This window comes from Perca fluviatilis, chromosome 13 (assembly GCF_010015445.1).
Source record: "Perca fluviatilis chromosome 13, GENO_Pfluv_1.0, whole genome shotgun sequence".
NCBI lineage: Eukaryota > Metazoa > Chordata > Actinopteri > Perciformes > Percidae > Perca > Perca fluviatilis.
This window is the reverse complement of record NC_053124.1, coordinates 24,011,577-24,024,671: the sequence shown is the minus strand read 5'-3', so window position 1 is coordinate 24,024,671 and position 13,095 is coordinate 24,011,577. Positions and strand designations below refer to the sequence as shown.

The 13,095-nt window shown below is 40.1% G+C and overlaps 1 protein-coding gene across 5 annotated transcripts in view; it reads right to left on the bottom strand.

Annotated features, from left to right (window-relative positions):
- Positions 1-211: 211 nt before the first annotated feature.
- LOC120570710 (exostosin-1c) overlaps positions 212-13,095 on the bottom strand; it is an 89,338-nt gene continuing 76,454 nt past the window's right edge. For all 5 annotated transcript variants that reach the window (XM_039819189.1, XM_039819187.1, XM_039819185.1 and 2 more), the window contains exons 4-12: positions 12,546-12,653; positions 8,682-8,801; positions 5,664-5,796; positions 4,435-4,553; positions 4,193-4,288; positions 3,683-3,769; positions 3,417-3,577; positions 1,553-1,724; positions 212-1,435 (exon numbers count right to left, since the gene is read on the bottom strand). In XM_039819189.1, the coding sequence (XP_039675123.1) occupies positions 1,250-1,435; positions 1,553-1,724; positions 3,417-3,577; positions 3,683-3,769; positions 4,193-4,288; positions 4,435-4,553; positions 5,664-5,796; positions 8,682-8,801; positions 12,546-12,653 (1,182 nt within the window). In that variant the 3' untranslated portion in view covers positions 212-1,249. The remainder of the gene's footprint in view (positions 1,436-1,552; positions 1,725-3,416; positions 3,578-3,682; positions 3,770-4,192; positions 4,289-4,434; positions 4,554-5,663; positions 5,797-8,681; positions 8,802-12,545; positions 12,654-13,095) is intronic.

The following is a 13,095-nucleotide window of genomic DNA, read 5'->3' as shown; positions in this document are numbered from 1 at the left end:
TCCAACCCTGAGGGCCGATGTGGGAATGCATGATCTCCTTCACAATTGAGATTGTATATAAGTACATCAAGCCATATCCACCAGCACATAATGATGCATGTTCTGACCCGGACCTTTTGTGTTCATCTCTTTACACACTAACCGTTCATCCGTGTAGCGCTCCTACACATCAAGGCATCAAAGACACAGTCACAAAAACACTAAGGACATCTGATTCAGCAGCACTTTTGATTGCTGTAATTGTATTTAGAATCATTTTACAGCCAACTCAATCTGCCCAAAGGGTTTCTCCATCAAATTGATTGCTACAAAGATAAAATCTCAGGATTTTAGCTGTGTAAGGCACGCTAATACACGCTACACACTGTACACAGCACAAGTTATTAGTGTACCTGATGAGAAAATGTGCTTATCTCAGTTTATCTGAGCTGTATATGTTTACACAATATGAACTGGGCTCATGGTAATTTCTGAACTGTGGAAATATTAAGTAGTAGTATGCTTAGTTGAGAGTAAAATTGAAACAATTAGTCAATTTGCAAAAACAAAATGTTTTAAAGATTCACTAGTAGTAATAAATCTCCTGGACTGCTTTGAATAGAGCGTGTGTGCCAAGTAAAGGGGAAAAAAAGACAACTACTGTAAGTGCAGCATCATGCCAGAATTTGCATTTATAAATCATTTTTATTGGTTTTACAGTTAGCATTTTGATGAGAATTGATCTGTTTCCATGGCAACAGTCCCTGCAAGTAACGATGAGACACCATTTGGCAGATGGAGTGCATGGTGGCACCAATACCAGTCCCTTCTGGCATTAGTTTGAGCCATTTTCTTGTCATTGTCACAGCTATAGCACTGACATTTGAAGTGTTCACAGTGCTCCTTTTTTTGCTGTCCAATAGAGATTGCCCTTTGTCAGTGGGAGGCCCAATCACAGGGACTCTTTCAAGGCCCCTAAATGTCCTCCTTTGTGTTCTTACCAGGCTCACGGAGGTGGGAGAATAATTTGAAGCTCCTTTCAAACTTGTATAGGCCCTTTCCTCTATATTTATATGTATACAGTCCACCAGGGTCTGTCTCATGATTATACTTTGTCCATGTCACAAATGGACCACACTGGCACTTTTTCCACATCCCAGACAGTCCCATCTTGACTGTCCACCACTAAATGGTCTATTTGTCTGTCAAAAAGGCCACTAGACCAGACCTTCATGCTTCCCAGCCTTTCTGTCCATTTTGTCCATCATTTTCATGCTCTCTCCAGGTCTTTGTACTTCTTGCGGAGGACAGACACTTGATCTTTGAAGAGCACAGGGTCCAGGCGAAACTGAGAGTGGACCAGAGGCATGTAGCCAAACCAGTTGGCGAAGGTGTTGACACACTCCTGCCGCTGGCTGAAGTGCTCCGGGTTGGCCCAGGGGACACTTTTTGTACCCTGAGAGGTAGACAAAGACACGGTCATTTATCTTCCAGCAATGATCTGCCATCGGAGTCAACAGCATCCACAGACTACAGCATTAAACACAAGTTTGAAAGACAAATGGCTACCTACCTGTGGACTGGGCAACTCTTTGTACTGCTTCCTTTGAGCCACTTTGATTGGTGGCAGGTGGGTTACAGCAGAGACCAGGAAGTTCATCAGGATGTCCTCACAGTTGGAGCTGCGATCCACCAGAGTCCGCAGAGACTGGGGCAGGTAGTGGGAGAACAGGTAGTGGTAGTACCTGTGGGGCAGGGAAAGTATTATACAGGCATGTGTATAATGTTATTAAAATATAAAAGAAAGGATAGGACATTTGCATTTGGTTCTTAATGAGAGCAAACAGGTTGCAGACATTGGATCAGCCTTATCACTTCCAATAAGTGACATGGACATCAGGGGTTCAACTCGCACCACAAAAAGAAACACAAAGCACATAAACTCAGAAATCATACAAATTCACATAAAGTCATACAAATTCAAAATAGAAATTTGAAGAAGAATGAGGTCAAAGACTTGCCGATTACCCAGGTTTCTCGAACAAAACAAGACTGTGCTGGGTTCAAAAGTTAACTTATTATAATAATCAGTATCTTCCAGGATTTCTACCTCTCTGACCATTGAGCAGGAGGTAGGAGGTTTTTTAAGTGTTGCCAGGGTTAGGGCGGCCCGAAATCAATAAACATTCTCATTTGTTTTTGTTACATTTGGTTATAAAAAGGCTTCTGGGCACCAGTTTATGATGATTAATGATTAACTTCAGGTTCATGGAACATTTAGACATGATAAAAGTAGTATTTAAAAAATAAAAAAAATTTAATTTTCTCACCTCCGGCCTCTATTATACATTGTTCTATTATTCATCTTGCAGGAATATATTTTTTTATATCTTTTTTTTGGGGGGGCCATTTTTAGGCCTTTATTTTCACAGGACAGATGAAGACATGAAAGGGGAAAGAGAGGGGGAATGACATGCAGCAAAGGGTCAGAACGCAGGTCAGAACCAAACCCGCTGACGCCGTGCCGATGGGCAAACCTCCACATATGTGCGCCCGCTCTACCAACTGAGCTAACCGGCCACTTGCAGGAATATTTTGCCACATGTAACCAGTGTACATGTGAAAATGAAGGAAAGGAAAATGTAAAACTTGATGTTGTGTCTCACTATTATCAGTCTCTAATCACAATTTTAGCCTCTTAGACAAGAACCGCTAAACATGTATCTAAAAATGTATCGTACAGAATAAAGAGATCTCTGCAGTCTAATTTATCATAAGTGGAGGGCAGGCAGCAGCACCTGTTTGGTAACAGACATGGTAGAATCTACAGAAATGAGTAGATGGTGTGATGTATGGTGATGATATGTATCTGGGACAAGTTAACCATTTCACCACCAGTGGGATTTGATATTTATAGTGCACAACAAACTCAACCCCTGTGATACAATGCATATGTTCTCCATAACTTCAGTTTTCAAGACTGGAGATTTTACTGTAGTGCTTTTTGTTCAGCTGCTAATTACATTACGTGTGCCAGAGTTGGCACCTGTGGGTTTTCTCCCACAGAACAGAAGACATGCATGTGGTAATGTTGACTCTAAATTGCCCGTAGGTGTGAGTAGGAGCGTCAACGGCTGCCTCTAACCCTGTGTGTACCCTGCCTGATTAGTATAAGCAGTTACAGATAATGGATGAAAAATGTGTTTTCATAGTAACTCTCAAAATATGGCAAGGTTTCAACAGCTGTTATAGTGGCCTGCCTGTGGAGTAGTTACATTCATATTGTATAAGAGCTCACAGAGCAGCTAGTATGGCTGTAGACAGGTTGTACTAGTTTTATTTATACTTTTTTTAATAATAATTAAAACATTAAGAGGGAAAATATAAAAAAGAAGCTTTATATAGTGTTTTCAGTCTGCTACAGTCTATTGGTGTACCTGTGATAGAAGGCAGCTCCAGTCAGGACGATGGAGTAGTCGTTGGTCCATTTGGAGGTGTAGCCCCAGGCGTGCTTCAGGGGATCCCAGAAGTGGCTCCTGGGAGGGTAGCCCACGATCCGTTCAGGGAAGCTCCGCCACACCAAGAAGGCAAAGTTCACCTGCAAGTACACACATGGAAAACTTATATATTGTTGCTACTTTTTCAGGGATATTGATTTTTATGTGTGTTCTGCTTTGTTTATTACTAACACATGTACACGCACCTCACTGGTCAGCAGGACTGTATCCTCGTCCAGACTCAGAACTGCTTCTGTCTCTATGGCAACATGAGGTAGGAACCGACTGGTGGTCTGAGAGAGAAATACAATAGTAAATACCTGGTACTGTAGGCTATACAGTATGTTGTCTGGCCTGTGTTTAGACAGATTATGAGAATGAGTGAGAGATGATGATGTTACAGTGAATCATGTTGAGTGAATCACTATAGATTTTTGCCTTAGGAGTAAAAAAAAAAAAAGACAGCGAGGGAGACCGAGAAGAAATGTTGAGGATGAGTGACATTTATGAAACAGAACGCTACACGGATCGGTGGACATGTCAGATATACATGTTTAGAAGAGAGACAGAGAAAAATAGACATCAAGGAGAAGGACCAGAGAAATGCAGTAACAGAGATAGAGACTGAAAGAAAGAAAGACACATAAACAGACCGAGCGACTGACAGTTTGTCATGCTGTCACTCAGGCGTCAGTGTGAGTGGCTTTGGCTCTCACCTTCCTCCTGCCGTCTGTCACAGTGAGGGGGACGGGCATGGGAGGCCATTTGCTCCGAATGGGTGGCGGCTTCTCGCTGTTCCAGAGAATGATGATCTGGAAGTGGCAGGTGAAAGGAATTTTACACAACACATAGAGATAGATGCATTAGACTGATCAGAAATGGCTGCCGACATTGATGTTTGGTAAAAGTATGCTTCCTTTTTCTTTTATTTGTGGCTAAATTATATTTAATTCCCTACCTGCGAGCAGTATTTTGACTTGGAGACCACCTGAAGCAGCTTCATGATTGGCTGAGACTGGGAGACCAATGGGGAAACAGCATGGATGACAGCAGTGAACTCTTGACCTGGGCTGACCCCTGAACAAGGTTATGAAAAAAATAATAGAAGGTTACCGGTTTGAATATTTATTAGGTGCTCTTTGGTACAATAAACATATAAAAGTGTATCTGTGTAAGTCCATCAAGGATCATCAGAAGAATTTGAAGCTGCCATGTGTAGATTTTGAAAATTCACATTTATGGCGCCCCCTACTGGTGGTATCAAAAAAACATTGTGCTAGAGAGCAATAGACAGTCCCTCCATAAAAACGCAATTATGCGATCGCATAATTCAATTCATAATCCCCGCATTTTCGTTGCAAAAAAGTCATCTTAGCAGAAAGTTGAAAAAAAAAGAGCAGCCATTTTCCCCTGTTGCCATGGGAACGTTATGAAGTGACGTAATTACGCGACGTGAACATCATTGAAAAGCAGGTGTTGGAGGTTGAATTTGACATGTACTTTGAGTGTCTTAAGTTGGTATCCAATAAGAAATCTATCTTAATATCGGATGTCTACTCAAATTTCTTTGTTTAAGTGCTCCTGCTGTCTATATTAAAGATTTTTGAAAGTCTGTCTCTTCTGTATCTTTTATTTCCCTCTGTTTAGACTATTACTTTTATTTTTACTTTAATATTATATTATTTGTATATATTTTTGTATCTTATTTGTTTACTTATTGCAATGACTGAATATCTGTAAACTATTTTTAGAAATTAAGTTTTAAAAAAGCAGGGTGTTGGGGGAATCACTTTTTCTTCTCTTTTTCATAAAACCGCAGTTTTTGCAAGTTCCTGCAATTTCATCGCATAAAATTGCATAAATATCCCGCATATTCCATCGCATTTTTTAAGAAAACGTGCCCGCATAATCAAGAATTTTTGCCCGCAACAATCACAAAAAAATGTACACTGAGTGGCTTTAAAACAATTTAAATAATAAACCTTATTTGTAACATATTTGAGCATGATTGCAAAATTACTATCACAGACAAAGACTTCAGTACATTTTTTATTATGACTTGCTGGTTGAGTGTTGATTGCTGATCTCTACCTCCACAGCTCTGACATACTAGTCTCATCAACATCCCTGATGTGCAATCAGGATTTGCATGTTGTGCAGACTCATTTGAATTAAGAGTGTGTTTACCTAATCCCAGGTAGTAGAAAGGGAAATGTGCGAGGTGAGTGGAGTACTCTGGTAGGACCAGCAGACCTCCTGGCAGGGAGTTCCACATGTACTTGTTCCTCGATATGTGAGAAAACACGCGGTCCTTAATGATCTGCGAAGGGAAAAAGGACAAAGTTGGATAAGGGTTGCAATGTGCGAAGCAGAGAGAACATGTTCATTTTGTGTTGTAAAGTGGCTGTGCTCATCTAGTATAAGCCTGCACCAGATTCATTCCCTCTAAGCCGGTGGATGAGAGTCTTGGAGCTTAATGTAAACTCTACTGCAATTCAAGACTTGACACACTTGTATTTGCATATTAAAGCAACCTTGAATGAAAAGCCATGTGTACTTCCCATTTTACACCAACGGGAGGTGTCCACACAGCAACACCAGCCCTCTGCCTCACTGACCTCAGGCTGACTGCACAGCTGTCTCCCATGGGGAGAGGTTCCCCCCTGCATGCTGTATGTTTATAAGCAGCTTATCACCAACCTCCAGAACCTCTTCTTTATTATCTCTAGCATAAATCCCCAGCAGCAAATACACCAGGGGCTGTCAGACTTGCCTTTATAAACACCAGAGTCCAAAGCCTACCGCTCACTGTGTGATTTCTTCAGATTTCAGAGGGGTTAAATCTGTTGTTTCCCCACATTTTCGTATGTGCTAAATTTGACACTGGCAGGGTGTGCAAAAACTGCTCATATTAGGAGGTTGTTATTTATTTTAATGTCTTGGCTAACCCTTGAGCTAACCTTCAAATGCCATTCTCTTAGCTGCAACAACTACCTTTGAAGTGCATTTCTTCACAGCTTCTATTATGACGGAAGGCTAAAACAAAAGATGGACAGGGAAAGATATACGTATGAGCAAAGCGGGATGCTAGATCTGTGAAGAGCGCGGAAAATAACCTAAGCAGCTCTGTGTTTCTGCTGTATATTGCAATGACTCTTTCAAAAGATGAACCCATAGCGGTGAAGGCACATGTCTCACAGTCTGATAATAGCAAGCAGTGAGGCAGAAACTGGCAGGTTGAGACAGATATTTGCAACATAATGACATATTATTTCTATACATTAGGGGATTTCTCTGGGAGTTCAGGCGCATCGGATGTGGAAAGCTTTGAAATGTTCTCGAGACCTACAGTACAATCAGAGCTGAGATAGTGAAAGAGTTGAAATGTAGAGCATGGGCCAAGGTCCAACCCCATAATCATAATGATAGAAGGGTGGTTTGATTCAAATGTGAAAAGCCTTTCTGAAAGAGGACCGATGATAGCACACAGGCAGTGAACCGCAGAGAGGTAGCAACTATGGCTGTGTGTTCAAAAGAAAATGTGCTTACAGCAGTGGCTTCTTTTTGTAGATGTTTTCACTGGATGTTGCTGCACGTTCCGCAACTTCCCTGAATTGTATGATAGCAGAAATGCTGAGTATTCAGAGTTATACAACATTTCAATTAGTTTTCTAGTCAATGCTCAGCAGCCAAAAGCAACACTATCCAAAAGTATCTGTGGGAGATGGACAGAAGTCCTAGTGGGTCGAAGCTAAGATTTGGTATGATACTGGCCAAGTTTTACTGATATATTACTAGAGTTAAGACAAACATTTCAAACCGTTAATGAGTTCAGTTTTGGTTAACTTTCACAGACCCTCTCAACAGTGCAATAGTGACATTGCAGCTATTTTGCAGTTGTTGTTTTTTTGGACTGCTCTGAGACAGGGGTGCTACAGGAGCAAGGCATCGCAAAGCCATCAAAGATCTGGCAGAATAAGCGGAAAAAGGTAGCTTCTGGTTGTGGTTGAGGAGGAAGGCGAAGAATTGGGGGCCAGATTTCACCTAGGGTATCAGCAGGGGGTGGCTGGGAGAAATCCCTCCGCCACCAGGAGATGTACTGGGGTAATGGAGCGAAACGTCCGTGAATGGTGGTCCCCAGCTGATGACCCGTTAAGGTCTGGTACAGGTGTTTGATCTGTCTCCCCCAGAAGGCTTCACTAGAGGTCTGTTCTCCAAGGCACCAAGGTGTGTGAAAATCAAAGATGTGTGCTCTAGCAATTTGAAGTGCACAATGGGTGTACCTCAAGGATCTGTGTTAGGCCCACTACTTTTTAGTCTCTACATCAATGACCTTCCACAGTACTGTCATGGAGTAGAGGTACAACTATATGCCGACGACACTGTTCTATACACACATGCTACATCAGCTCAACTAGCAGCTGAGAAACTAGCCAGTGCCCTGGATGGAGTGGTCGAGTTGTTTGGTAGCTTTAACGCTAATCTAAAAAATCACTTAAAAATCTCCCAACAATGCACGTACACTGTTAGTTAATCGCTCCTCACAACTTTTAGTCTCACTCTTCTCTCCAGTGGGGCTGATGGTGTGTGTGTGTGTGTGTGTGTGTGTGTGTGTGTGTGTGTGTGTGTGTGTGTGTGTGTGTGTGTGTGTGCGTGTGAATGGGGGGGTTGTGTTGTGTGCTGTGCATACCGCTGCACCCCTTGATCATGTGGTGCATGCTTGTGTGTGTACCTGTGATACGAAATGTAATATACTGCTATTTGTTACTTGTTTTTTACTTATTGAGCGATGTTTGATTTTTAAAATGTTGTATTTGTGCTTCTTGTGGGACTGCAGATGTAAATTAGCCTAAGGCTAACTCTGGCGGAATGCATCAAATGGTTACATTACATTTTAAATTGAAATTGAGGTGCGTCAGGCAGTAATGGCCTGCAGGTAGACCAGCAACCTGTATCTCAAACTGAATTTCCCCCTTTCCAAAAAAAAAAAAGATAAAGAATGACCGGCTGGGGCAAGAAATGGCACAGCACAGAACAAAATAGCGCCAGCATGTTGCCAGTTGGCTAGGATGTTAGAGGTTAGCTCAACAGATACAGTAGTTTACCAACTAGCCCTGCAAGTAGTCACTGCGTCACCGAGCTTCTAGAGCCACATAAAGCTTTCTGTGACGGGGCCTTTATTGCTGAGTGTGTGTTAAGGCTGACCTCCAGTGTGGTGAGGACTATCTTGTCCACAGAGGAAAAGTAGGCTTCCCACAGCATCTGGGTCCTCTGTCTGAGGGCTAGGACTCTCTCATTCCCTACTGCTCTCACTGTGGATGGCACCTGAAGACAAAAGATGAGAAGAGTAAAACATCCAGACAGGGAAAAAAACATTAAAAAAGAAGAACAGAGAAGCGCTTAACTTTGTTTGTTGTTTTTAAAGCAAGTTCTGTCTCTTAAAATAAACTAGATAAGAGAAAAAGAAGGAAATAGCATTTAAGTGATCAAAACTGTGTAAACTGATTCGAGTGGTTGCTTAATTTGGCAACCTAAAAAAAACCCACATTTGACACAGAGCTGATTTGGGGTGTGTTGTTCAGATAATTAGACCTTAATTAGTAAAGACCACATTTGGGGGTTTCAAGCAAATCACCAAAATTGATTTAATCACTTAGAGAGTTAAGCTCAGCAGCTCAGTGCAAGTGGAAGAAAGCCATGCTGAACTGAGAAAAGTGGGAGCGGTTGACTCCTTTGAACCCTTTTGTCTTCACACAGCTAACACATTTTCTAATGAGCGCCAGTTAAAGAAGCCGAGAGGCCACTAAATCTCTTTTTCTCTCTTGTTCTTTTAAATTCTTGTCCTTGTTTTTTCAACCTTTCAGTTTCTCTTCACATAACTCCTTCCTCTACATTTTACTACTTCACCTTTCTCCCCCTTTCTCTGTTTCCCCCTCCTTCCTACTTTCTCCCTTCTTTAGTACATCTGAAGGCCTCACTAAAGCGTTGTCCTCGCTTTGTCTGAAGTGTCTGCCCTCACTCAGCCTCTTCTGCAAAAACTTAACACTCCTTAACCTCAGATCACAGACCGTGTGAATATTTGTGTGCGTATTATATAGTTTTGCAGGTGGGCAGAAATGCCACTGATGAGGTCAGCTCATTCAGTCACATTCTGCCCTAATTTGAAAATGTCTCTCCAGCTCCCAGCACTCAGGGGCTTGTTCCTGATCATTAGCTGAATGCCAATTCATGTCCTCTATTGGTGGAAATCAATGCAGAGGAGACATGATGTATTTTGTCTGAGGGAGAGAGATAAAGGTTGTAGCTGAGAGTGAGCCGGCTTTGCTTGCTCATTGTGTTTGTTTGTGTGTCTGTGTGGGACGAGACACATACACACAGGATGAGAGAGTGAGCGCTTTTGAACTGAAGCTGGATTAAGGTCTCTATGGGTGTTTAATCTCAAAGGGCCCTAACCTGTACCTGTTTGATACAGGTAATAGAGAGTCTCTGTTTCACTTTTGCTTCTGTTACTCAATGCAATCTCAGCATTTCTTTCTTTCATCGGTCTCTCTGAAAAAAAGTGAAGTGCTCTCCTGTGGTTTACTTTCCATAATCTTAAACAAATCGCCATCCACTACAGTAGTTGTAGTAGAAATTGAAACCGTTGGCATTTAAACAAAGTTAAATACTTTGGGAGCACACAGCCCTACATAGTGGATGTTTCCCAGTAACTACTGTATGTGTACATTTAACCCAAGATAAAGCTTCTATATGCTTAGCACTGATGTAAGGAGGACAATATTGATATTGATTCTGCGTAAAATAACTCAATAGAGATCATTATTATTATTATTCACTTTTTTCAACATACTATACCATGACATTATCACTTTGTTATAAAATCTTCTGACACACACACACACACACACACACACACAATGACTTTTTTGTCACTTTTCGACATACTATACAATTACCTTTTTATCACTTTTTTGACATACTATACTATGAGTTTGTTATCACTTTTTTCAACATATATACAGTATATATACTGACTTTTTTATATACTATACTATGATTTTTTTAAATATTAAATACTGTGACTTTTTTCAACATACTATACTATGACTTTTTATCACTTTTTTTCGACATAATATAAATTTCTTTGATATACTATACCATGACTTTATCACTATACTCACTATCACTATATTATGACTATTCATGACATACTATGCTATGACTTTGTTATACATTTTTTTGATATACTATACCATGACTTTTTTTTGACATACTATACTATGACTTTTTGACATACTATACTATAACATTTTTATCACTTTTTTCCACATACTTTAGTATGACTTTTGTATCACTTTTTTCAACCTATTATTCTATTATTATTACCTTGACTTTTTTAAAAAATTTTTTTTTTTTTTTTTTTTTTTTTTTTTTTTTTTTTTTTTCCATAAAAAAATATCTCAACCTTTTTTTTCTTTGTCAACATACTATACTATGACTTTTTGACATACTATACTATGACATTTTTATCACTTTTTTCGACATACTTTAGTATGACTTTTGTATCACTTTTTTCAACATATTATTCTATTATTATTACCTTGACTTTTTTTTAGATACCATACTATGACTTTTTAATGGCTTTTTCGACATACTATGCTATTACTGTTATCAAGTTGATGCTTCCCTGTTTCATGATGTTTTTTTGACACACAATACTATGACTTTTTTATCACTTTTCTTGGAGATACTATACTATGACTTTTTTCGACATACTATACTATGACTTTTTATCACTTTTTTCAACATCCCATACTTTTACTTTTTAATAGCTTTTTTCGACTTACTAAGCTTTTACTGTTTTCAACATTGATTATTTTGTGGCACACTTAATTGTCACAGCAGAGTCTAGCGCAGGTTCAATACCCAGTCCAGACTCGCTCCTTTCATAGAAACTTATTTATTTTTTTATTGCATTTTGCACCGGGGGTCCAAGAGGACTGAAATTTCATTTGTGCCGTATGTCATGCATGTATAGCACATCTGACAATAAAGCTGACTTGACTGACTTGACTTCATGAGGTTTTTTTCGACATACAATACTGTGACATACTATCTCATCACTGTTTTCAACATAACCTCTTTGGTGGCACACTGGCTCAGTGGTTTGCAGTGCTGCCAACAAAAAACCAGCAAGTACCTATTGCAGCGATGTGACCCAGTTTCGATACCCAGACAAGGCCTTTTGTGATGTTTTTTTCGACATACTATGACTTTTTTTGATCACTTTTTTTGACAAACTATTCTATGACTTTTTTATCACTTTTTTCAGCATACTATACCATGACTTGTTTTCGACATACCATACTATGACTTTTTAATGGCTTTTTTCGACATACTACGCTATTACTATTATCGACAAACATTGTTTGGTGGCACACTGGCTCAGTGGTTTGCACTGCTGCCAACAGGAAACAAGCAAGTAGTTACTGCAGAGTCCAACCCAGGTCTGATACCCAGTCGAGGCTGGCACGTTTCATGACGTTTCTTTTGACATACACTAATGTGACTTTTTTAATGTCACATTAGTGACATTACAACACTGTGACTGTGGTTTGTACTGCTGCCAACAGGAAACAAACACGTACTTATTGCAGATATGTGACCCAGGTTTGATACCCAGACAAGGCTTTTCATGATGTTTTTTTCGATATACTACACTATGACTTTTTTATCACGTTTTTTTGACCAACTATACTATCACTTTTTTTCGACATACAATACTATGACTTATTACTGTTGTCAACATAAATTATTATGAGGTTTGCAACACAAGATGATATCATTTATTGTAAAACAACTGAAACAACAACTCTGTTTCTACCAACACCTGCTGGTGATTGGCTTTTTCAAATTGATTTTTATTTTTGAAAGTGCAGTAATGACCCACAGGCATGCTGGGGCGCTTCAACACCCTAAAGGTAAATCCGGCCAACAAGATGTCCTAGTCGTGTGTCTGTGTTAGTGTGCACCTGTAAATAAGCGTGAGCAAATGCCTCAGTGTGTTACCTGTAGTAGTAATCGCTCATCTCCCTCAATGACTGCCTGGTTCCACTGTATGACATCAGAGAATGGCAGCTCCCAACCGTTACTTAGGAGCACTGGGATACACGCCGCCTGGACACACACACACACACACACACACACACACACACACACACACACACACACACACACACACACACACACACACACACACACACACACACACACACACACACACACACACACACACACACACACACACACACATTTAGAGAGTCTTAGAGAGATAGTGACACTGATAATCCAACTGATAACATGTAGAGCACACTGAAGAACTCCATATATCAGTTTAATTGTAATCAGCTGCAGTTTAACTGAGTTCTTCACTTGCTGCCAGCATCTCTTTGGCAGTAACACAACATGACATACTACAGCTGCATGAATATAATACAAACTGTATGAGTTCAGTTCCAGCTGCTTGGCGATTTTATATCCCAGGCTAAGCAGACAATATCATTAATATCCTTGTGTGTAAATGTATGTGCAGTTCAGTGTGTATGTCTAATACCCCTGT